We start from the raw sequence: 26,984 nt of genomic DNA, 5'->3' as shown, positions 1-26,984 counted from the left end.
CTTGCTGATTAGCCTTATTATTTATGTATGTTTGTTTGCTCTTTATGTATGCCTTATCTGGAAATGGTTGTCTTGGATGCTTTCCTGGAACTCTGTAAACACTAGTTGGATAATTTTAAAGTAGCTTCCTTAAAACTCTACAACTGCTTGATTTCCAAATGCCACTTAATATCTCAACCTCTCTTTTTCAGATACAGAGATGTATCGCCAACATTCTCTTGGAGATCAAATCGAGGTAAACGTCTGTAGATATTTCAGGCACTAATAGTACTAAGAAACTCTTCTGGATTTTAACAAATGAAACTGTGTATGTATGTTGAGACAGTCAAATATGCAATGGGGGGGGGGGAAATGTTCCATATGTGAACGTAAGAGACAAGTGTCATAAACCGTAGGCAAAATCTGTTAAGTCTTTTCTCTGGTGTTTTCCTTCAGAATAGAGGTCAGAGACAGGGTCTTCTGTTAAGCTATCAAAAATATTTTATGTAGTGATTTTGTACCCCCTCCCCATTTAGGATCCTTCTCTTGGATACTGCAGAGTAGAACATTAAATTTGTTAGGCAATTTCCATTTCAATAAAACGATATGAACAAGTAACAAATTGATCTCCATGTATTATTTGCACAACTACTAGCTTCAAGGAGTTCCTCGGCTGCCGTTTTGGGGATCCCTGGCATACTGAAAGGCTTCAACCGGAATACCTTTCTCTGTTAATTTTCTTAATACTCAGTAAAATCCTTTTTTTGCCTTCAAATCTTAGTAGCATCAATTTGCCCCTGAATGGCGCCAGGTTGCCAGTACATAATCTGGCAATAAGGATGGGATTTGAAGCAATGGATTTGGGGGGGGGGGGAACCACAGAAGAGAGGGTGAAGAATGCCACCAGTTGGGCTCCAGTCAATCAAATTTTGAGTGCCGCTTCCTCAGTGTCATGGGAATTTATCAGCCCTTTGTGGTAGGTCAGGCCAGGAAATGAACTCCCTAAGTTTCACCGGCACTATCCTATGTTGATATAGGCTATAACAGAATCTCAAACCCCTCATTGCATTTTCTCTTCCTTTCTTCTTATACCCCAGGACAGTGATGGCAAACCTTTCTTGGCTCCTGTGCCAAAAGCAAAAGCGGGGGGGGGGAGCACAGGGGGGTTGTGCGCAGGCATGCCACACCCATAATGCTATGGGCGCAACCCCCCCGCACGCATGTGCACGTGACCAGCGCCTCCTGCTTTTGGCAGTTTCATTTTGCCCTCCCCATGTTCCAGAGGCTTTCTAGGAGCCCGGGGAGGGTGAAAACAGCCTCCTCCGCTCTCCCGGACACCCTCAGGAGCTTCCCTAAAACCTTGAGAGGGCGAAAAATGGACCTACGGGGAACCCGGAAGTTTGGGAATGGTGACTTCCGGTTTCTCCATAGGTCCGTTTTTTGCTCTCTGGAGCCTTCAGGAGGCTTCCCTGACGGCTCCAGAGGGCAAAAAATGGTCCTACGAGCAAACCGGAAGTTCAGGAACAGACTTCCAGTTTGCTTGTAGGACCGTTTTTCGCCCTCCAGAGGTTTCAAGGAAGCCTCCGAAGGATGAAAAACAGCCTCAAAATTTGGCCGAACTCAGCTGGCCAGCGCACGCATCCGAGCTGGCCAGCTGACAGGGAAACGCCTCTCGTGCCCTTAAAAATGGCTCCGCGTGCCATAGGTTCGCTCGCCATCACGGCCCCGGAGTTAAGGTGGTGTTTCTTCCCAATATTTTGTTTCTCAGCCTTAAAGTATGTTTGAGTACACATTGTTGAAACTGTCTGCGCATAGTTTTCCAAGGTCACCTCTGGGCTCAATACAGAATCTGAGTTGGTTGAACATGCTGCAGTGAAATGCTTGCAGGGTTCTTGAGTGTAGCAGAGAAAAGGGAGAAGGCAATGAGATGGATCCTTCTAACTGTGCTATGAGATGCATGGGAAATTCTAGTAGCCACTCAGAAGGTGGGCAGCAGGCTCCATTGTGAGAAGATGCTCAGAAGAGATGGGAGACAATGGAATAATGCATTATTGTCCTGGCCGTTTTGTTAAATTAAAAATAAGCAAATAAGAGATAATGTGTCTAACCCTGGAAAGGTGATATCATAGTTTTTTGGATGCTGGTTCAGAGGCGTAGGGGGAGTTGTTACCAGAACCATCTGATGGAGAGGACCCAGTCCTCTCTGAATGAATGAAGAGTCCAGGGGCTGAGGACGAGGTAATGCCAGGAACATCTGGCAGAGGCGGGGGTGACTGGATGAGAGCTACCTGCAGGAGTGGAGCAGCTGCAGAGGGCCAGCAGAAATGACAGGCTCCAAACTACCTCTGGTGAGGAAGAGCACAGTGGAGGGAAGCACAGAGGTGGTCCATGACCCAACAAATGCATGCCCGACAACAGCGCGCTGACAAAACCGCGGCGATAAAACTGCGATGTCGATAGCGTGCCCACAAGAGCGGCGATAGAAGCGCGATTATGGTTAAGGTAAGGGTTAGGGTTAGGTTCAGGGTTAGGTTTAGGTTTGGGGTTACCTTTAGGGTTAGGTTTAGAGCACGCTTCTGCGCTCATTCCTCGGCACAATTTCAAACTCGCGGGGTTTTTTCCCGCGGTTTCGTCGGCGCGCTTTTGTCCAGCGTGCATTTGTCAGTGAACCGAGGTGGTCAGCAAGGCTTCTTGCAAGGAAGACATCTTCCTTGCAAGAAGGCGCCAAGGTGGCGCAGTGGTTAAATGCAGAACCAAGGTGGCGCAGAAGTAGCACTGCAGGCTACTTCAGCTGACTGCAGTTCTGCAGTTCGGCTGTTCAAATCTCACCGGCTCAGGGTTGACTCAGCCTTCCATCCTTCCGAGGTGGGCAAAATGAGGACCCGGATTGTTGTTGGGGGCAATATGTTGACTCTGTAAACTGCTTAGAGAGGGCTGAAAGCCCTATGAAGCGGTATATAAGTCTAACTGCTATTGCTATATAAGTCTAACTGCTATTATAGCTAAGGATTGAAAAGAATCAATCTATTTTCATGTTCCACCTCTAAAAAGAGCTGAAAGCACTGGCAATCAATTAGCTCCAAGGGCTATGAATATTATGAGAACAATGCTTGAAAAAATATTTATTTGGTAATTTGTTCATCAACATCAACTATATTGACTTTGATTTTAATTTTGCAGTAAAAGATAGCTGTACTCAATATCTTTGCATATTTGTACAGTAGTTTGCATGTTGCCATTGAAAAACAGAACAAATTTAGAATCAATGTTCATTGAACTAATACATGGAGAAAGTTAACAGATGTTATTCAGGCAATGATGGAACAAAAGAATCTACTGAAAAAAACCTTAAATTCGCAGCTGGAATATACATTGAAGATTTTACCTAAAAGAAAATGAGTTAAGTGACTGTAAATACAGAACTAGCTACTTCTAATTTCTTTTATCACTTTGTTCAGGGAGTTCTAAATTTCTAATTAAAGTTAGGCAATTTGTTCCTTAGCAGAGAAATGAAATATTTGAAAATATAGCCACTTTCCATTTAATTTGAGGATCTGCCTCAGAACTCTGTAACTGTCTCATTCCTTATTCCTTTGTCTGTTTTGTTAGAAAAACTGTCTGCTAAGCCTTTCAAGGAGAAAGTGAATCATAGCTTAGAGGTATCTATAAAGATTTCTGGGACATTGTGTGGTCATATTTAATTTTATTCATCCATGCTTTCACTCGTTCGATTTATGTGATCACTCATCTCAAATGCACGAAATTAAAAATAAACAAAACATGTAACATAAAGTAACGATGCATAGCAAACATGCACAATCAATGCAGCCAAAAAAACAGGCTCACCCACATTACCCACAGGGCCCGAGAGAAAATGAACACCTACAGTATAAAGCTCTTCATGGCACAGGGCTATTTGTGGATCCACCTGTTCAAATTTCCTTTGATCATCCCATGAAATCCAGCAGGGTTAGCCATGATTTGGGTCTTTTCTATAAAAGGATGTCATCCATTGGAACCTAGGAAGTATGCCTCGCACATGGAGTATCATTCCAAGGTTTGATTGTTCTCAATCCTGCTGGCCTTTTGAAGACATTGGTGGAGAACATAAGATAAATCCATCAATCATGTTTTTTTGAAATGGATAATGTAGTATCTGGCCTTGATTATTCTGTTATTTTGTTACTCACTCTCTCTCTCTTTGGTTCTGAGTATATTTGTTCTATTTTGCTTTTAGTTCTTGTTTTTCTGCTTCTGTCCAATTGTAAGCTGCTTAGAGTTGCTTTTGTGAATTGAGTGTCCATTTAAATCAAATAATACAAGTACTCCTCAACTTATGACTACAATTGAGTCCAAAAATGACACTGCGAAGAAAGTTGATAATTGAGTAAGTGTTGCCTCATTTTATGACATTTAACAACGCTGAAGTTATTAAATTTGTAACATGGCTATTAAGTGAATCTGGCTTCCCCGTTGACATCAGGTCACAAAAGGTGATCACATGATCTTGGGATACTGCAATAAATACAATATTTTTCCATATGAAGGATTCTTATCCCAAAATCTTATTTCAAATCTATCTGGACCCTTATTCCATTTGTAATTTTCCATCCATTGCTGTTTATATTTTAAAAAAATAAGTCCATAAATGTCTATTTAAAACTTATGTCACTAAGGAAAACATCCAGTGTTTTCAGACTAGTCAACCCAAGATTGAAAAGCAGTCAACAAGCAATTTCTGAAAGTTAGAAATAAAGTTAAACTAAGAAATACCCAAACTTAGTTCTTAAAGGTGCTGGCTGTGGTTTGAGCAAGATGACTATTGCCTCATGCTTCCAAAACTATAGGAGCACTTGTGGGTCATCTCAAGTCCTTTTTTTTTTTTTTAATCCAGAGAGGAATAACAAAGAGCCACTGAACTTGATGGGTCTTCCTTCCACCAGTTGTAGGCTCTGTCTTCAGTTCATATTTCTTCCCTTAATGTAGGGATTTTTTTCCATGTCACAGTAAAGGAAATAGTACTGCCATCACAACTAAGAAGCCCACCGCCTTTCCCCCCAAACAAGTCTTACTTTGGGATGACAAACTAACAATGTGAAATATTTGGAATCAGTTTATTTCCCATTCACTTGTACAATTAAGAATATGCATGTTTATTCAAAAAATAAGGCTACCAAAGCCTGTCCCAAAATATATTACAACATTCAAAATGCTTGGCTTTTACAAATGACACAAATAGTGAGATGATTGGAATGAACAAATTGGGGACAATAATGTGTGGATAGGCACTGTTGCCTTTCATGAAGCAATTTCAATAGCCACTCAAATCAGAAGAGACAGAAAGTCATTAGTTACTGACAATTTAGTGGCTTGTATAGGGATAACTATGTTGTGTCACATCTGCTCTCGTTCAACACATGTCTACATCACAGATGAGATCCTTATATAGCTGGCAGGCATGAGAGCTGGTGAAGGAGCAGATGGGCTTGGAAATAAAACGCTTAGATGCCCTCCCTCAAACTGGAGAGCCTGCACTAGTTAGTTGTACAAAGAGCTTCGATAGTTGAATAGTAAAAAAAAAATGGCCTGAACGTATCATTTGAAAAATAAAATAAAAAATGCTAAATGAAGTTTCACTTGAGGGTCTCAAGTCAGATGCATGCTCACTCACAATGTTCCAGTCAGGATTCGACAGTTTACCAGACTTTTTGGACTAAACAGAAAAAAAGACCAGTAGGAATAATCCAGATCATGGTTCAAAGCATAGTTCTCACAGAAATCATTCAACAAGGCAAATCTGTTACCATGCCTATCAACAAAGGGACATCCCGTTTCTATGTCTAGTTCAATGAATATTCATCATTCCTTTTCTGCATCAGCATCTGCTTTTATTTAAAGGAATCCATTCATTCTCTCACCCCCATCATAAAAATCAGATAAGCAATAGAATCAGCAGTAGCAGAATCTGTGCAGTTAACATTGATGGTTCTGAATTCTGAATCCACTGGTACTCCTCAGAGTCCCAACTTGCCCTAAGGGTATCCATAAAAGAAAAGAACTCCCACCCCCAAAATGTGACCACTCTGAGAAGGAAGAGCAAATTATCTTCATTTTGTGCCCCATTGAGAATCTCAGATGAAAGCGGTATCAAGTATTCCACTCCTTGAGAGAGAGAGAGAAAACCTTTCATACCAGTTCCAGTACCTGGTGGGGAGAAAAAGAGGGGAAAAATTAGCCCCAGAAACACAAATAATCCCCTCTCTTAACCAAGGTTAAATGTGCTACAGGCAGCTGGAGTTTTTCTTTACATGCCTGAAAATATAATGCAGGATGATAGTTAGATTTTATCAAAGGAACATATGTGAAGTTGGTGAGCAGAATATGATCTCCCTTGTGCATTGTAACTGTTGCTTAATTCAGTGTTTCTCAACCTTGGCAACTTGAAGATGTCCGGACTTCAACTCCCAGAATTCCCCAGCCAGCGAATGCATTCGCTGGCTGGGGAATTCTAGGAGTTGAAGTCCGGACATCTTCAAGTTGCCAAGGTTGAGAAACACTGGCTTAATTGCTCTTCCCTCTTGTTCAGTTACCAAGTATCACAAACAAAGTGGCAGAGCAGCACTGTATTTAATAATAAAACAACTTATTATACTACACTTAGCTTTATGTGGGAACTGGGGAAAAAAGCAAAATGGCTGTAAAGCAGACGTAAAGTGAGATTTGGACATTAAGTGTGAAGCCTACTGGGTCAGTCTGGACAGCCTCTTAGAGCCCCTTGACTTCTATATTAAAGCCACATAAGCAGAGTTGGAACTTGCAAAAGAACAGGAAGCCAGTGCCTAACCACAAGATGTCCCTATGTCAAAATCTATGTCAAAAGTCCAAGGTTCAATTAAAGTTCGTTAATGACACGTACTCCATAAACAAAAGGAGAAGTAAGACCCCATCTCCTTATAAGGCTTTCTCTTCAAGGTAACCACTAAGAAATGTGTTAAGTATTTCCGTGTTGCAATGCTTTTGAGAATGTATAAGGACGTGTGCTTCGATAATGAAGGTTGTTCAGAACTTGCAATGCTAAGCCATGGGATAGCTTTCTGAACCTGCCAAATAAACTTTTCCGGTACCCTGGGAAGTCTAAAGCCTGTCATTTTCTGCAACAGCTGACTTTATTTTAAAAGCAAAAGGTGCCTTTTTCACCACCATAGGCTCCGGTTCAATGGACTAGGGAGCTCTGATATGAACCAGTGTCAAAGAACTCTTGTATCAAAATGGCAGAGAAATCATTTCACAGTTGATTCTTCTTCTACTTGTAACTTCAGGCTTAACAGGGTAATTTTAATGTCAAAAGTTTTAAGTTAATACCATCATTCCAGCATTGCTATGGAAAGCAACTCAGAATAGATCACCTCTGAACATGAAATCCCTCAAAAGTAAGGGATGAGGACGTTAAAGCAGCCAGGCTGATTTTCAGCAAGTCAGGAGAAATAGCAGATGATCAGAAGGTTCATTCAGTTTCAAACTAGCTCCATAATTTATCCCAGCTAATATAAAATAGTTCCCAGTTTTTTTTCTCAACTCAAGACTTACCATACTTTTAGGAGTATAAGACACACCCTTTTCTCCCCCAAAAAGAGGATGAAAATCTGGGTAAATCTTAGACACCGAATATAGCACTTTTGGCCTCCCTAAACCCAGCCCCGTGCATCCCGTTTTTTGCAAAAATGGACATGCAGAGGGTTTGGGGTGTGTGTGTGCAAAGTGCTCCTGGGGGCTGAGGAGGGGAAAAATGAGTGAAAAATGGGCCCGTTTTTTGCAAAACCTTCCTTGTTTTCCCCAACAGGCCACTGCTATGGAGAGTTTGAAAACAGCACTGTCCTTGACTTACAACCATTTGTTTAGCGACCATTTCAAATTACAATGGCACTGGAAAAAGTTACATATGACCCTCTTCCACAGTCCACTGCAGCATTCCCATGGTCACATAACCAAAATTAAGACGCCTGGCAACTGGCCCATATTTATGATGGTTAGAGTGTCATGGGATCATGTGATAAATTTTTGTGACTTTCTGACAAGCAAAGCCAATGGGGAAGCCAGATTCACTTAACAACTGTGTTACCAGCTTATCAACTACAGCGATTCATTTAATAACTGTGATAATAAAGTTCATAAAATGGGGCAAAACTCACTTAACAACTATCTGACTTCGATACTGAAATTGTGGCTCAATTGTGGTTGTAAGTCGAGGACTACCTATAACAGTGATGGCAAACCTTTTTTGAAAGAGTGGGAAACAGAAGGGAGAAGAAAGACGGGAAGAGAGGGATAGGAGAGGGTAAGGGGGTAAGGGGGGAAGATGAGGAGGATAAGGAGGTGTGGAATGTAGAGAGAGGAGAAGGAGAAAGGAAGGGGAAGTAGGGTAGGAAAGGATGCTGGAGGGAAGAAAGGAAGTAGGAGAGAGGTAGAAGAAAGAGGTGTATGGAGAGCAGAAGAGCTAATAATGGGTCTTTATCTTTTTGGGTGTTGATGACAAGAGGAATTGATGTAATTGCCACTTAATACAATAGGATACTGGCTATGTAATAGTATACATGTGATTGTATATATGTTATGAAAATGGAAAATAAAAATGTATTTAAAAAAAAACAGTGATGGCAAACCTTTTTTGGCTCGCATGCCAAAAGCGGAGAGAGCACAGGGGGTCATGCGTGGGTGAACAAATTATTTTTGTTCATCTTTTGTGGGATATTATAATTAAAAAATATTTGTGATTTCCATTCAAATTTTATTTGTAGAATTATCTGATTATTTTGATGTATTTCTTTCTAGCACTACTGAGGGTTGGTTTTTTTACAAGACCACCATATTCCTTATTGATTCTCACATTTCCAACATTTATTGTTATATGATTTGTCTATTACTAATTACTTACTTGTCTAATTACTTATGGAGTTATAAACCTTCAGGTCCCTGGTGTTCTCTGAACTACTAATTACTTTTTAAAAAGTTTGCTTCCACTTTAACAAAATTTTTAATTTGTTTCTTTTCCATGTGTAATTCAGTAACAATTTATATACAGTATATAGTCTAACAGGTGACCTTTGGATATTTTGTATAAATGTTTCAATTCTATCATTTTTCTCAAGGTCCTTCCTTCTTTCTTAAGATCTCTTTTTATTCTTCCAGCGATTTGTAAATACACCAACCATGCTGGATTTCTACTTTAATTGAGCAGTTCTTGCTGTGTCTTCCGTTAACTTTCTGAGTCTGACCACAGAGCTTCTGACAATAACAATTGAACCGAATAATGTAGTGGAAAAAGAAAAAAAAATGATTACATTGAGAGGGGCTTGGCAATTTAAATGACTGATGGAGCTGACCAGCTGGGTGCACTTTGAAATTATTTCCTTCACAGGAAGTAAAGTCAGTTGTACAAATTGGAGGATTGTATCCACAATAGGATATTCACTACTTTGTGTGTGTGTATATTGTACCTTTAAACTAGTAGTATATTGTTTTGGGTTGTTAAGAGGCTGTCAAAACCCCTACAATGTTTGCATTATTTAGGAATTCCACCAATTCATTAAAACTCTGGACAATGTAGAAATGATGGAACAGATCTCCTTAGAGAGATTTAAAAGTTTTGAATAGCTATTTAATTGCTAATTACTTTAGTTTAATTTTTAACACTTAATTTGGAAATGACAACTGTGACTTTCTTTGTATTGTAAATCATCGTGATATTTTGAGAGTTGATGTTATGAAAATTGATGAATAAATTAGTAAAACAAAGTAATTTCAATGTCCAAAGTGCTGCTATTGAGGCGTACATCAGAAAGGTTTAAAGAGAGAAGATAACAAATTTAATTTTCACTCATTTAATGACCAAAGGGAGACGTCTAAACATTCCCAATCCTTTTTCATGAAGGCCAGAAAATTTGAGCTATTTATGAGTGCTACCTGGAGAGACAATAAAGAACATCTCATATGAAGTTTATGAATCTTTTTGAATTTTCAATATTTCTGCATAAGTATGATCTAAGATGTGATGTGTTCTCAGAACTAGATAAACAGACCAAGCCAATTATACAAATGTGTGAAAAAGGTTATACTTATTCATTTATTAAGGCAAATCATCCAAAGCTATATATTTGTGTGCAACAAATATGCTGCGAAACAGTGGTGGCTGTTAGGGATGTAACCCTAGTCTTGGCTTGGCAATGTATACGTATAAGCGTAAGCCATGATTGTAACAAATGTATCTGTTACTTTAAATGCTAGAGCGATGTAATTGGATGCTATTGCTTTAAGCAATATACCTCCCAGTGACCAATAAGATCTCACAGGGTGGGCCTTCTCCGGGTACCGTCAACTAGACAATGTCATTTGGCGGCTCCTCGGGGGAGAGCCTTCTCTGTAGCTGCTCCGGCCTTGTGGAACGATCTACCCCCGGAGATCCGGACCCTCCCCACTCTCGCGGCCTTCAAAAAGTCTATTAAGACCTGGGTTTTCCGGCAGGTCTGGGGATGTTGACCTCTTGAATGAGGTCCAGCCCCACTACGGTTGAGTGTGTTGTGTTTTAACCTGCTTTGTTCTATTTATTTTTTAACTTTTTTAGTACTTTTTAAATTGTCTTTTATGTAAGCTGCCCAGAGTCCTTCGGGATTGGGTGGCATATAAGTTTATTAAAATTCAAATTCAAATTCAAGCAGCCATAAAAGGAGGAAGGAACTATTACGCTCCCGATTGTTCCTGACTGTTACTGTATGAGCTTAGTATTTGGAGAGAAGACTGTGTATTGGATGGTGGCTAGTCTGTATAGTAGTTACCTGTCTACATGGTGAATTATAAGTTGAGCAACTGTAACTTCAACGTATTGTAAATAGACTGTGTATATACTTCAAGGCTGCTTATAGTCTGTTTGGAGACTATTTATCCTATTTTTGTTACGCAAGTAAAGCTATTATTTGTTTTACCTTCAGTCGCTGTGAGTGACTATTCAGCGGCTTATTCATTACTAACGTCTGCTGCAGAACTCCAGTCTCCTAACAGGGATACACTTAACAGTGGCTGTACCATTGTTTGGGCCTGTTTTGCTGTCTCTGGACCAAGACAGTTTTCTATCATCTGACTTTTGAATTATACCAGTATTTTTACAGGAAAACATCAGGCTACCTGTCCATGAGCAAAAGCTCAAGAGAATATGGGTCACGCAGCAAGACAACCACCTCCAAACCACAAGTCATATAATCAAAGAATAGCTAAAACAGAGGAAAGTTAATGTTTTGGAGCCATCAAGTTATAGTCCTGACTTTAATCCTATAGAAATGTTGTGGAAGGACCTGAAATGGGCAGTTCATGCAAGGGAGTACAGCAACATCCCTGAGTTAAAGGTGTTTTGTAAGGAGGAATGGGCTAACGTTCCTCCAAGTCATGTGTAGGATTGATCAACAGTTTTCAGGAATGCTTAGTTGCAGTTATTGCGGCCCAAGAGTTCAGCAGTTACTGAAAGCAAAAGTTCATAAACTTTTGCCATACACAAATATGTAGCTATGTAATAAATAAATGAAGTAGAATGTTTTTGACTCATTTGTTTTAACTGATCTACTTAATTAATCTACTTTTGGAACTTGTGTGTAGAACAGATAATATTTTAGGTTATACTTATAGTGAAATATTGAACATTTAAAAAGGTTCATAAACTTAAGCATCACTTTATTCTTTTGACTACGGAGTGTACAATATTTTTGTTCTCTGTACATGTCTTGAAAACCAGTGCCTGCTAAATACATTATATTCTACATTTTTTCCTAACTGGACAGCACCAATTTGCAGCTGACATTACTCCCATCTCCCCAATAGATGCAAATAAGTAATTTTAATTTATAAACAGCTGAACAAAAATGGAACTCTTGAAAATGTCTCTTCTAAGTTTCTGTAACCTTGTTGCTATCCCCGGACAACATTTTAAAGCTTACCTTAATTGTACCCTGACTGTTAGCAGCAATCAATACATTGGACTCCTGCAAAAGAAGAAAAAACTATTAGGTATTATGCTGCAGGCAGTAAACCAAGTAAATTGGGTGCTGTTTGCCTTAACAATCAGATATGGTTGTTTCCAGCATTCAAGAGATGTGTAGAATTTGACATAACTTTTGAGAAGGTGTGCCTGTATAGTTTGGGAACACCACCAGTTGGTGTCATGATATTTCAAGCCATCTGGCATACATGAAATCATTGTGAGATCTGTGAACATGAGGAATAAGTGAGAAATTCAAATTCAAAAGTGCTTCAACTGAACTCCTTCACTGACTACTGGAGCAAACTAAGCAGGCAAACTTTTATTATGTAACAGAATGGAGAATGATTGAATTTAACCATAATTTTGTAATCTATGTACTAATAAAACTCTTGTGTCTGTAACCTTTAATTGGTGCATCATAGGATAAAACCTTGTCAACAAAAGTACTTCAAACAAGCAAACCTACAGAATACCTGGATCCAACAGCCCAGAGATACTTCGGGTGAGATGGGCAGTGTAAAAATTTGATTGACTGATTGATCGATCGATCAATCCACCTTTGGGAAAACTATGATGTTTCTGTGCTGCCAGCCTATTGAAAATCTTCATTTTCACCATTGTGTGACAGTTTTGCGACCACTCATTCAATACTCTCTGCTTCTCCCACCCAGCATGTTGGGAAGGAAAAGGAAGGAAAACAGACAAGACTCCCTTGCACCCTTCCTGTCCCACACCATCCTGCCTCACTCTCTCCCTCTGCATCTTCTCCAGCTGGTGTGGCACCTCGTGCACATCCCTACACACTTATCCATGTGCATCTTCTCTGACCCACGTAGCACCTAATAGCATCTATACCTTCCCCAACCAATGCCACCACCCCCAACATGTGCTACTTCTCATACATTTATGCCTCACATGCCTGCTAGTCTTAAACCTGCAACTTCTTGATAGTAGGAAGTTGGAGTTGCTTCCATTCCATGCCCACTTTTTTTTTGCCTGACTGTGGTCATTTTATTTCTCTGTTCAGGTGAGGAAATATCTCTCAAATGATGACTCAATGGATCCTGGATTGTCTAATATGCTAACTGATCCTTTATTATTGTCAGTGTCTTTATGTTCAGCATAGCAATTCAACTTGCCATGTTGAAGCTCTCCAAAGGTTAAAAAAAAACCCAGTTTATAGTACACCCCAAATCTCTACCATTGGAAGGCAAAAATATTTGGATGGAAAAGCATAAATTACACCAGATATAAAACAATTAAGAAGCAATAAAAGTATTCAGGTATTTAAAGCAAATCCTTTGGTTTAACATTAATAAGGGGTACCCTAAACAAGGAAATTGCAAGTTAAAGTAATAATCCTAATACCTATAACAGTGCATGTTAAGGGCGCTGTTTTCTGGTTACATTAATATCTATAATTATGATTTTTATTTATTTTATTTCTATATGTATGTATTATGTTTGTATTTGGTTTTAATTGATTTTATGATTGTTTGCCACCCAGTTATTTGTTTGAGATGGGCAGCTGTAGAAATTGAATGATGAATGATCAAGGTCTATCTAGTAAATCAAAGACAAAGGTTAAATCAACTGTAAGAAGTTATCATCTAGCCCTCTCCCAGAAAAATGAAATATCCTAGGAAATATTGAAAAGACAGAATATTTCTCTGGATGTGAAAAGAAAGAAACATGTTTTAAAAGGCAGAATAGCTGCCTGCAGTTTCCTGCCCATCACCCTTTGTCAATGAACCATTAAAGCCTGAGCTAGACTACTTTACATATTAAAGAGTTCTCCCCTCCAGCTCCAAAGTGATGGGATTAAGGCATGATAATATTGGCCCTTCACCCAACTGGCCACATGGCATCTGAGAACTCAACCAAACCTGGATTCAAAACGCAGCCTAGAGAGTTGCCCCTGCATGGGCCCATGGGAGTCTGACAACCAATCAGAATACAAGCTCAAGATCAAAGGCCAGAGAGGGCATAAAACCAGGGACTCAACTTCCCTTCTGCCCTTCTCTTCTCTTCTCCACCAACATTGAAGCATGTGATCACCTTTTCTGTTCAGGACTCAAGCCATGTGGTCCTGTCCACCATTAAAACCATCTTTCCAAGCAGCCTCCATGTCTCCAGTGCCTTCTTCCCCACTTGGAGCCGAACCCAGAAGGACATTTCTTCCAACACAACCAATGTTACATAAAGTTGTTTTCTGAATATATTGATGTACTGGGAGCCAAGGTGGCGCAGTGGTTAAATGCAGCACTGCAGGCTACTGCTAGATCAGCAGGTCAGCGGTTCAAATCTCACCGGCTCAGGGTTGACTCAGCCTTCCATCCTTCCGAGGTAGGTAAAATGAGGACCCAGATTGTTGGGGGCAATATGCTGACTCTCTGTAAACCGCTTAGAGAGGCCTGAAAGGCCTATGAAGCGGTATATAAGTCTACTGCTATTGCTATTGCTACTGTTAAATTAAGACCTTCAAAGTGACAAAGTGATTTATGTGCTCTGGCTTTTATGAAATTCTACTTGCTCCAGATGTATACATCTTGTTGCTTCCTCCTAATCTTCCAGTTTATTCAGAAGGGACTCACCAGTGAAGATTCTGCTTATATACTTTTGGGGATATCATATATTCTCCAGGGACTTTTCAAGGGCCAATGCTATCATCTACATTCTAGTTTGAGACAGGTGACCACTAATGTATTGAGTTCTATGTGAGCTGTTGGTGGTAAAGTGCTATATAATACATAGGCAGGCTATTAGTCACCAATTTCTGGAATTTTTCTGTGTGTTTGTGAGAATTATACTGAGGCTGAAATCCACTTTACTGAGTTACACAGGAAATGTTTGGATTTTAATAATTATTTATATTGGAATTAAAATTGGACTAATAGCTGAATTAGAGAATTACATTTATCCTTCCTAACTCTACTTTGAATCTTCCTTGAAGCTTGTCACTGAAATCTATAGACATGATCAAGCCATTTCTTTTTTATATTGATCTTTTTGGGATATCATACAATGGTCACCTGAGCGTAATGCACATGATTGATTATACTGAAAATTAGATATGTTTCAGTTAAGTTGCAATATGAGGTCTCTTTGACTCAGCATCTGCTAGCTATTTAATACAGCAATAATTTTCTCACTGAAGTTAGAACTTCATCTAAATTGATCTTTAAGTTGAGTAATGCCATCTGGATTACATCATCTCACAGGAAGAGGGCCCCTGTATAACAAAAGAGTCAGAAAGAGGGGTAGATAGAATTTTTCTGCTCTGTTATCAATGTCAAAAGAACTAACCTGAGGAAGGCATGTAGGTTTGATCAGAAATAATGATTACTGCCGCTTTAGAAATGTATAGTGCCAGTTTGAGTGAACCAGATCAGTATCATGCAGATTATACAGACCAAATCTAAAGGACAAATTCAATAAGGGAAATCCACGATTGTGTTTAATACTTTATTCATGGAGAACCAAGGGAAATGCCACTTGGCCTTTCTTCTTGGCTAGCCTGTGTTATTCCGATGTAACGTTCCAATGTTAACATCTTTATCAATTCTGCCAGGCAATAAAATGTCTGTGTTTGGTAGTGATTGTTCAATATACTCAAAAAGTATTTGCAGAGAGGACCAAAACTTAAACCACAGATTTAGATTCCCGCTAGCAAGGAAATAAACATTAGTGCAAAGAATTGACCCAAAAGTTTTGCTATCTACTTGGATTAGCTGGGTATGACCATAATAAGACCAGACTTCTCTGAAATAAAAATTGATATCCTATCACGTATTTCATTCAAACCCAATTTCACTACTGGAAAGTAACATGAGGAGAAACTTGACAAGTAAAGGCAAGAAATAGTCTGGCGCCCGGTCCTATGCAATATATATATATATATATATATGTATATTAATATATATATGTGTGTGTGTGTGTGTGTGTGTATATATATAAATATAAATATCTGTTCTGTCCCCCCTTCTCTGCTCGTTAAACAGACGACAGGCAAACAACTTAAAAGGAATTTTCTTTATCAGTTCTCAGCTCAGACTGGCTATGAGCCCAAAAATAACATAAAGTCTCTAACGAGATAACAGAATACAAAACAAATCTCTCTTATGGCAATGCACTTCTCCAAGTGTATCCTTGAATCAGGGTTACAGAAAACCAAGCACTTTTCCAAGTGTATCTTACATAAACCACGACTGATGATCAATGAATGTTGAACGAACCAAGGAACGTTGACTCCTGCAACTAGGGCGTGGCATCATCCATCCTTTTATCCCCAGAATATCCCCTAACGAGCCCCAGCTGCATAATTAATCTTGCATCCTGAAAAGACTCACAGAAGACATCTGCTGAGTCACAACATATATCTATTTTTTTCCAAGCAGTATTCATCGTAGATTTGTGAATTCCTTTTTCCCCTCATCCTGTGAATGACTGATATTGAGTAAGGGCAGATCACATACACATCAGAGGTGGGCAAGGCTTTTCAGCCTGAAAACCAAGAAGGCATTCCTAGAGACTCATCAAGGAATATGATAACTTTCAGGGTCCCTCCCCCACAATTGTTGGGAGATGTGCTAAAAGTGAAAAATGGGCACATTAACAAACCTTTTTTGTATATTTTTATTCCCCTTGCCCCTACAAAAGTCTCAAACTCATAGTATCATGTTTGTAGAGTTTCTTGCAAAATTTCAGCAACACTCTCTTAGAATGCTCTAAAGATGACAAAGTGGATGCTAAGGGGAGTTGGAACACTTTAAAGTATAATGTATTATAATATTAAGTCCAAGAAGTGCAATTAACAGTGGCTAAAAATAAAATTAATTGGCAAATGAAAGCTATTAATCTCCTCTTTACAATATGTCAGAGAACGGAGGAAGAGCACATGAGGCAGAAGCATAAAGGAGGCCAAATCAATGCTTGGCTTAAGACTGAACAAGAACACTGTTCAGATGATCAAAACATATATAGTAGCTTTGCCAAATGAATTTTATTTTATGCGCTCAATTTATTTAGCTGCCAGTCTCACATGTGTGACTCTGGCAGCCCACCGTTAAAGTAGCAAAAATCAAAACACATAATAAAAAAAGGTTACAAATAAAAAGTTATAGTTAAAGTAGCAAGAATCAAAACACATAATAAAAAAGTTACAAATAAAAAGTTATAAATAACCTTAATCAAAGTCCAACAAAAAATTAAAGTCATATACATTTTGTAAATAACATTAAAAACAAGTTAAAACAAACATAAAACAGAATGTGTGAGAGTACCAAGCAGCAGATTACGAACATCTCATATATCTCTATGGGATCCCCAAACTTGATGGCAAAATCATGTCCCCGGGATTTTCTAAAAGGCCAGTTGGGACAGGGACAATCTGACCTCAGGAAGATGACCCAGAAGGCAAGTTCCTTGGCAGAAAAAGGCTATCATCCTGGATCCCAAAACCTCTTATTAGATGGGACCTACTACATGCACCCCTCTGTTGGATTTGATGGAATGGGCCGATGTAATCAAGAAGTGGTAAACTCTGGGCCCATGCCATTATTAAATTAATACAGCATGGGAAAATGCAATCATAGCAAGAAGCCTTAAAAAACTTTGAAAGTCATGAGGCCAAATAATATAAAGAGGGAGAAATATGTTTAGAACCATATTATTTAATTTATAAAAATGTTTAAAAACTATATCCATTAGTTACAATACTATTGTAAAAATGCAATCAATTAAGAAAAGTGAGCCATTTATGGAATTTCATGTTTGTTTTAGATACTATCAAGAGATGGAACTCTAGTTATCTGGTTATATGTATCAAAAAAATAAATTAAGGTTCTCAGAATTAGGAGTTAGCTTTAGCAGGGTACAATACTTGATTGTTTCTTGATACTAGTAATGCAACTTACTTTCCGTACCATAAATGTTAACTTTTCTGTATTACAATCTCTTTAAAAAGTGATATGATTAAACTTTAAAATTAAGAATCACTTGAAGTAACTAAGCAACTAAAAACTTTTTAATTGCTTGACAAGCCTGAAGATAGTACGCCATATAGATAGATTTTATGCTATTATTATTAGACTGATTGTCTTCCTTTCTTTATAATATTTTGTTCAATTTTCTTTTAATTCACCCTGTTGTTTACAGCATGATTAATATCCTACTTCTCTAAAACTGAGAATAGTCACCCAGGAAAAAGTATCCATTTTCAGATTTTTAAAACGTTCTTATATTTGCAACTATTTAAAGTGAAATTGAGCCCCAGGTTTTTTCACATTATTGCATTGATCTTCCACAAAAAAACGTACACAACACAGTACAAAAATCCTCTAAATTATCTTTATAAAGTCTGTATTTCAATTTTCACATTAATTTCCCTGTGCTGCAAGCTGCAAGTGGAAATCCAGCCAAAACCGCTTCTCAAGAGAGAATGAAGTTTTAGCACAACAGGACTCCGATCCATCATATATTTTAACCTTGAAACTTGTTGACAAGCAATAAATTGTCAAAGGTTGCAAAACAGAACCAACCAACAAGAACACCAATATATTCCACGTAATTGGACTTGTTTTTGCTTTTGGAAATCTATTTAATGACATTCACTGAATAAAAGTTCTTTATACAATAAATAATAGTCAGATAGTTATTACTGTGAAACAAGGCCTGATATTCCTAATGAAGTTGACAATATTATAATACAACTATTAAACAGAGCATTATTACTGAAGGACATAAATAAATGATTTTTTGTGAAGTAGTTTAGAGACATTTCCTAATTTTAATATGAATTCTGTGGGTTGCATTATATTGCTAAAAAATCAATATAAAAATTATTTTTCTGTATCATGGGATTACCATATAAAGAATATGAGATGTCATTTTTAAATAAAATGTGTGAGGTTTTAGATGGTTAGATATAATCTGATCAAATACCTTTAGGGTCTCAGGAATGTATTTTTGATTCAAGAAGTAATAGTTCATTATACAAAAGGTTATCATTACCAAACTCAATCATTGTATTCAGTTTTGCAAACATAAAGTTGGAGTCCATCTCCAGTACATTTCTAGTCAGTTGTATATTTTAATAACTAATTTTAATTAAAAGATGCTTTATTATAGAACAAACTTAAATATGAAATATAAATTGAAGAAAGAAAAGCAGAAATGTGGGAAAAAGATTCATGGGAAATATTAAAATCAACAGAAGTAGAACAATTTTGATTGTAAAAAGAATTACACGTCTTCAAAAGATAAGTCACAAGTCTATCAGTTTTATTCTTAAGTTTTTGAAAAACAGAATCTATGCATAGGGACACTGTGGCTATATTAACACTTTCATATTAAGAATTTTGTGACTAGGTAACATATGTAGACACTTTTGTTAAAAATTTTATTGTATGGAATGTCTTTTTGTTACCTGTTTGATATGTCTATCTGCACTGAAAATTTTAAAAGGAGTTATCTGCTACATCTGTAATTATTTTGTTTCACAAGGCTTTCCCCCCCTTAATTTATCAATGCCTATAAAAAAAATGACTGAAGGAGTCCATTTTGGACTTAAAATTTTGAAAATGTAAATTGCATTACTCATCTACAATTTTTTCTCTGGTGCAAGTCTCTTCTAACGCTTGATAGATAATATAAGCCAAACTTAATTTTAAGTCTCTAACATACTTTAAATTCAGTTAATTTATTAGTAGGTTAGAAATTAAAAACAATCAAACACCCAAAGGTGCAAAAAAAGCAAGTTACTTGAAATAATAAGTTGTAAATCAAATGATACTGCAATATTTGTAGTTGTATTGAAGATGTCCAATGTTTCAGAATGCTTCTGATATGCTTTCTCTCAATTATTAACAGCTGATGAGAATTTCAGAAGTGCTCCAAGTCCAAAATAGTTTGTTGCACTTCTATTCTATGCTAGAAAAAAAATTCAAAATCCTCAGAACCCCAATGTTATCTTCAAAACAGCAATGTTGCACTCAAAATGGAACAGATTGTAGAATTACTGACTAGAAAAAGTTTCAAAACTAAACGTTTTTGAACATCCCTAGGATTTAGTTTCCGTAATCAATTAAGCTGAAGAGGCTGATGGCATGTTGATTCCATATACTGTTTCCTCCTACTGACACACAAAATTAGATTCCAAAATAGTAAAGAAAAATGTATGCCTTGAAAGTTCTATGCTTTCAAATATTCAGAGGATGTATACATAATATATAGGACATGTTTTAAAAATAACATGCATTCCAGGTATGTTGGTAAACATTATGTACTCTCCCAGTTGGGGGAATCTGAGAAAAATATGATGGCTTGCAAGATGGAAAGGAGCTTGTACCAACTGAGAAGTTGTGGTTGGATCTGAGAATATTGGCTAAAAAGTGCCCAAACTGATACACTGCTTCATGGGTTACAAATAAGATTAGTAATCTCTGCTATTTCTTCCTCCCTCTCCTATTTCTTTCTTACTAAAAAGCATATGTGGAAATTCAAAATGGTAATGGATGAGGGAGTCAATATTTTATCAGCCAATCTGTTCACAGCCAAAACAGAAGAATGAAAAAGAAGGAGCAGTAAATGGCAAAAACCATAAATTAACAAAGTGAAGGTGAGAAAAAGATGTACTGTTGTGTGCTGAGAAAAGTGAATGGTGTAATAGATCTGGTCAAGTTTTGCAAAGTTGAACTAATGAAGGGCAGGGAAGTAAAAGTGAAACACATGGGTTGATGGTGCTTTTAGATAATAAGGAAAGTATCAGAGATGGGTTGAGGAGAAAACTGCAATGATCTAAGTGAAATAATTATTCTGATGCGCAATATGAATAATTGAATTGTCCAAAATGATTGGACAATTCAGAAACCATCAACTAAATGAGAGTAGTGACAGTTGCATACTTTGAAAAAAATCTGATTGCTTTCAATATGAGATTTAGGCATACATAGAAAAGGAAAATGAATGTATTAAAAACCATGACCAACCTGGTTTTTATGAAAATAAATTGGTGAATGATACAAGGATAAAGGAATAATTCTGAATGCCAGACAACACTTTTTATTTTAGTAATGTCAAGAATGCATAATGGGAAGAATGATATCCAGGCTAGCAGAAGGGGAATGCTGTGGACCCTGTCAGTCAAGAAATTCTGGCCAGTGGGGTCTAGGAGAAAAGCCTTTTTCGCCATGACTCCCGCATCTGGTACACTGTGTCCCCTGAGGTGAGATCCGTACCCACATTTTGCCCTTCCAGGAGAGTTTGAAAACTTGGCTCTGCCACTTTGCCTGGAGCCCTGACATGGGCACATCATGGTGAAAGTGGTTAATGGACTGAGATAAGGCTCCACCTCCACTCCATATGCATCTTGCTCCCTTCCTTGGTAGCTTTGTTAATTTAAAACAAAATTTAATGTTAATATTTATTATTTTAATATTCATGTGTAATCTTACTGATTTTATTTGGTTGTAAGTTGCCTAGAGTTGCCTCTTGGCAAGATGGGCAGTATATAAATTGAATGAATGAATGAATGAATAAATGAAGGAAGGAAGGAAGGAAGGAAGGAAAAGTAGACGTCCTCTAAGAAAAATATTAAAAGACAGATTTATCTCCCAACTCAATGAAAGGAGTGTAGATTAGGAAGCTGCTTGGGACAAGTAAAAATGATAATGTTACAGAATACCAGAGTAGGACGTGGAGTTATAACAACAAGATATATTTAAAAACATACACTATATTGCCAAAAGTATTCACTCACAACTGATTCTGATTATGTGGATGGGTGAGTGAATACTTTTGGCAATATAGTGTATTTGGGGCAGTGAAGACATGAGAAAAGCTGTGGGTGAGAAAACAAAATAAGAAAAAGTGGCAAAATTGAAAATGAAAGAACACTGAATACCATTCCAGGAGGCTAGAGAAGGTATAGAGGATTGCAATGATGCAGGGATTTCCTTGACCTATAAAAGAAACTGGGATGCTTGGTGTGGAGAAAAAATGACTTGGGAAAACATAACTATATTCATGTTAAGCGAAGCTACAAGGAAGATAGCCAAGAACTATTTTCAGAATAGAACAGAAACTAGAACCAGCTATAAGAGGTAGAAGTTGCAACTACCTCGCTTTCATTTAAAAGGAAAAATTAAAGTATTCTGTTGGGAAGGTCTGTACAACCCTAGAACAACCTACCTATAGAGGTTCTATCTCTAAAGGTTTTAAGAAAAGGGTTGAACTCCACTTCTGCAGAATCATTTAATTAGTTTCCTGCACACTGGAGAGTTGGACTAGATGGTTTTTATGGACTCTTCTATCTCTATAATTCTATGATTTTATAATCTGTATTGCAAGTAAAAGACTCTATTCAAATAATGTATTCCAAGATCGCAAAGAATGATTAAGAGTAAAAAAAACATAAAATGGAGAGCCGAGGTGGCGCAGTGGTTAGGGTGCAGTACTGCAGGCCACTTCAGCTGACTGTTATCTGCAGTTCAGCGGTTCTAATCTCACCGGCTCAAGGTTGACTCCGCCTTCCATCCTTCCGAGGTGGGTGAAATGAGGACCCAGACTGTGGGGGCAATATGCTGACTCTGTAAACCGCTTAGAGAGGGCTGAAAGCCCTATGAAGCGGTATATGTCTAACTGCTATTGCTATTGCTAGTGTTTTTGATAGAAATGAATAAAAAGGGAAAAGAAAAACAGAAAAGAAAGAAAAAGGATACAAAGAAGTAGCTTTGGATCTTCCTTACAACAGTTATAGGTACAATCACACATTTTGCCCTTACACTATGATTACAGCAGAACTTCCTTCTGTACTGTCTCATCATGAAAACCACAAATTTATATGTTCATTTTTCTGTTTTGTTAATGTTCATAGGGAATTCCAGTCAGCAATATATGTAGAAATCAAATTAAAATAGAAAGCATTCTAGTACACATTTCTATGGTCTGAAAAATGCATATTTTGTGACTGGCCATGGTCAACAATGAATGCTCATAATTCCAAACGCAACCAAAGATATACTCCAACGAAGCCTTTGGAGTTAATTAATTGGAGCCAATATAAAAAAACTATTATTTTAATTGAAATTGCACTCCCTTCCTGAAGTACATTAAGGCCCAATTACTTAACAGTTTACAGTATCCTTGGGAGAGGAAATGGCACACATTTCCCAACCTTAATTTTCCCTCCCAGTATGCAGTGAACCACTAAGGTACCACTCTACCTACTTCTAAGCTTAATGCACAGGGCAAATTATAAGCAAGCACAAAATCTGAAATTGTGGAAATGATTTATGCCCACACTGCACTAAAGTTGAGCTCTGGCAATCTGACTTGCATTTTCTTTTAATTAAGTTTCCCCACACTTCCCTCCCTAATACAGTAGCAAATACTTGCATGATTTTTGCACCTGTACATATTATACCAAAAGACTGGGCCCTTTTGTTAGTTTATAACAATGAAGTCCAAGAAAGTTACAAACCTAGCCGAGATGGCTAAAATATCGGCATATCTTAAAGACCATTCAAATGAGAGATATAAACGAGACTGGAAAAAATGGATTGACTATATACAAAACAAATACGGGACTAAGAAATTCCAGATAGCCTATGCTTAAGATTAGGAGTAATCTAAACTGCTCAAAGTTAGTGCAACAGGAAGAAGCTGAGTTCAACGCAGAGATGTTATTGACTTCCTTTTTTTTATTTCCTTTGTCTTAATATATTTTAGACTGGGTTTGTTAAAAATCTATACCGTGTACAGGCTCTGGGAAGTCGGGGGGGGGGAGAGATATAGTATGTGTTAGATTTCAAAGTAACGCGATTGCACTTGTATACTGTTGCTCTTTAATTCCAGTGTAAAAATAGGACAAGCTGAATATATTAATAGATAGTAGAAATACACCGAAGGGAGGAGTAGAGGGATAGAAGAAAGAGGGGTAGAGAGGGTGGGAGAGAGGATTGGAGGGAGGGTGAGAAGGAAGGGGGGGAGTGTATCGGGAGAGAGAAACAATGAATTCCAGAGGTAAGTCATCAGATAACATTTATTATATTTTTAAACAAATAGTTTTACTGAATCAAAATGTCTATCTGCAAGAGAGGGTCCATAATTCACCATTTTAACCCTGCTTCCCTCCATTTTTCCACCCTATGAAAATCAATACCAGGTATTAACATACTTACAATTTTAATTAAGAAAAGAGTGCTGCAGTTATCAAAAGATGAATGACACTGACTTAACACTATGTGGCATACCCAAGTTATAATAGATAACTTGCATTTCTTTTCTGGAATACAAGAGTAATAACAATAGCTTCATTCATGACTTTTCATAGTAGGCACAGCAAACCAAAATCCCTCATATTGTTCTTAGTAAGTCCAACTTAGATGGAGTTATAAAACCTTCATATTCTACTAGTGGCACTTTTTGATGAATATCCATGGTTCTTTTGCAAGATTTGCTGTCTTTATAATTCTTGACTTTGTAAGATAGAAATAGAGACTCGGTGTGCTGATCTCTAAAGGCCAATATTGCTTAACTACCTCTGACTACCTAGTTTTAGATCCACCGATGAAATGCAATATAATAATTTCAAGTATTATTTTTACTGGGTGAATATTTAATTAGATGTGCACATATAACTGATTTATTGACATGATGGGGTGGAAATTTAATAATCTACATTATTAATGACAAGGTTAAGTCCATCTAAAGCTTGCACCAAGATCTTCATTATAGGATGGAAGTGTAATTAACAAAGCTAAGAAGGAATTAGAGGAGACAGGAAAGGGCAAACTGTGAAACCCTCTGATTGCTGGTTTCCAGAGAGATATGACACTATTTCAATTATTCTGACTGGGATTAATTCAAGAACATAAGGTTGAAATGTCCCATTTCCTCTACAATTGCTAGAACCCTTAAAATAAAAATGTCATCGATGTTAACATAATCGTGAAATCAAATAATTAAATATCAATCAACCAGCCAAAATCTGGAGATCTCTTTATGGAAGGATTAAAATTGGTTTATGCCAACTATAAAGTTTAAAAGCTTTTCTTTTTTCTTTTTTGCTCTACAGAACAGCTTGTCAAGAGGAAAATGATATTTCCTTCACTACATGGTATTTTCTGCAGTTATTAAGATTGTTGGAGAAGACACAAAAACAGCCAGGGAAGTGATTGAAGCCTGGGAAATGGGCCCCTTGTCAGTCAACAGCAGTGCTAATCTACCAGTTTATCAAGTACTTAGATAAGAGAGGGCCATGCAGCACATGTAAAAGACAGTCAACAACTTAATAGCCAACCATCAACACCCCAATCAACATCTAAAAAAACCACATACAATAGGCACCACATAAATACCACGCACAGAACAGCACATACTCTGCTAGAGAGAAGTTCCCTGAAGATGGGCTCCAGCACGAATCTGAAAACTCCGAAAATTACTGTATATACTCGAGTATAAGCCTAGTTTTTCAGCCCACTTTTTGGGCTGAAAAAAGCCGCCTCGGCTTATACTCGAGTCAGTGAAAAATTTGCCCGAAATGGAGGAGAAAAAGGGGCGGGGCCATGCCGCTGGGTGACACTCGTGAATGGCCCAGTGCCCCTGTGAGTTTCCCCTCCCTCTGTGTCAGTTTGCCGCGCAGCGCGCACCGCACCATCCCCCCTCCTCACATTCTAATGTAATGCAGGGCTGTCTTACGATTCCCCTTCCTCCCCCTCCTGCCGCTCTGCAACGATGTCCCACCTCCTCCTTGTTATGGCAAGCAGCCACATAGCGATGTCCCACCTCCTCTGGTACAGTGATCCAATGATAGGAATCACTGTGCCGTGTGTCATAGGAGGCGGGACATCGCTCCCGCGGCTGCACGGGACATCATCATCACAGCGGGACATCAGCATCATGAGGTGAGTGAAGTATTTCATTGAATACACCGCTAGTTTACTGTTTTTCTTTGAAATAAATATTCAAAAACATTATTGGTATCTATTTTTATTTTTGAAATTTACCGGTAGCTGCTGCGTTTCCCACCCTAGGCTTATACTCGAGTCAATAACTTTTCCAGTTTTTTGTGGTAAAATTAGGTGCCTCGGCTTATATTCGGGTCGGCCTATACTCGAGTATATACGGTAAACCTCTGGTTCTGGTGACTGACCCAGATTGGATCCTGCAATCAAAAACTTTTTTTTTAATTATATCCCCTTTATTTCTAATTCCAGATTGTACCATATCTTAAACTAATGCATACAAGCAGATAGTAGGAAAGTTAACTAAGGAAGTGGGTTTAATTAAGGTTAGCTCAAGCAGATTTCTCTAAAGAATAGACAAATGGCTATCCTGTCAGGCCTGGGGGTAAAGATTTGATTCGCCCCCACCCGAATGCTGAATGAATGTTGTTATTCTTTTAATTACGTGTTATGTTATATGTTACTGTATGTATCCCCCTCCCATATAAGTTGTTAGCCGCCCTGAGTCCCCTCAGGGAAAAGGGCGGCCTATAAATAAACTTATTCCTATTCCTATTCCTATTCCAAATGCATGTATCCCACTTTAAAAAAACATGTTTTCAAGGTTTGTATAAAGTTGGGATGAAATTTTAGGTTCCCTGACCCAAACCTTTCCCAGTGCTCTTGACTTAAGAGAAATTTAAGAACAGTTCCAGACCTGCACCAATTCATTTATACCACATGAATTTATTCAAGTATTTTGGGGGGAACTGCTAGAAACAATGGCAAGAAAAGCAATTCTTTTGGATAGATTTATTTGTAAATCTTACTGCAACTCAGTTTTCTTTCCCATCTAAGGCAATGCTCATGAACTTTTAACTGATCAGAAATGGCCAATTATCTAAAATTTTAACTAAATTGATTTCTAAAATAGAGAAATGATTTTTCATATTTGTCTTCCCGGGCCCTGAAGCCATTTCCCACACTTTTTAAATCATGTCCTTATGACAGCTGAGAGTGCTATGCTTAGAGTGTGTATT

General features: G+C 37.9%; 1 protein-coding gene across 2 annotated transcripts in view; it reads right to left on the bottom strand.

The window, feature by feature from the left end:
- Positions 1–4,205: 4,205 nt before the first annotated feature.
- The window catches only part of COP1 (COP1 E3 ubiquitin ligase), a 112,321-nt gene continuing 89,542 nt past the window's right edge, over positions 4,206–26,984 (bottom strand). For both annotated transcript variants that reach the window (XM_032226349.1, XM_032226350.1), the window contains exons 19-20: positions 11,958–12,002; positions 4,206–6,183 (exon numbers count right to left, since the gene is read on the bottom strand). In XM_032226349.1, coding sequence (XP_032082240.1) covers positions 6,166–6,183; positions 11,958–12,002 — 63 coding nt within the window. In that variant the 3' untranslated portion in view covers positions 4,206–6,165. The remainder of the gene's footprint in view (positions 6,184–11,957; positions 12,003–26,984) is intronic.

The sequence above is a fragment of the Thamnophis elegans genome, chromosome 11 (genome assembly GCF_009769535.1).
Source record: "Thamnophis elegans isolate rThaEle1 chromosome 11, rThaEle1.pri, whole genome shotgun sequence".
Lineage (NCBI taxonomy): Eukaryota > Metazoa > Chordata > Lepidosauria > Squamata > Colubridae > Thamnophis > Thamnophis elegans.
Note: the sequence above shows the minus strand (reverse complement) of the source record. Positions and strands in the feature narration are given on the sequence as shown.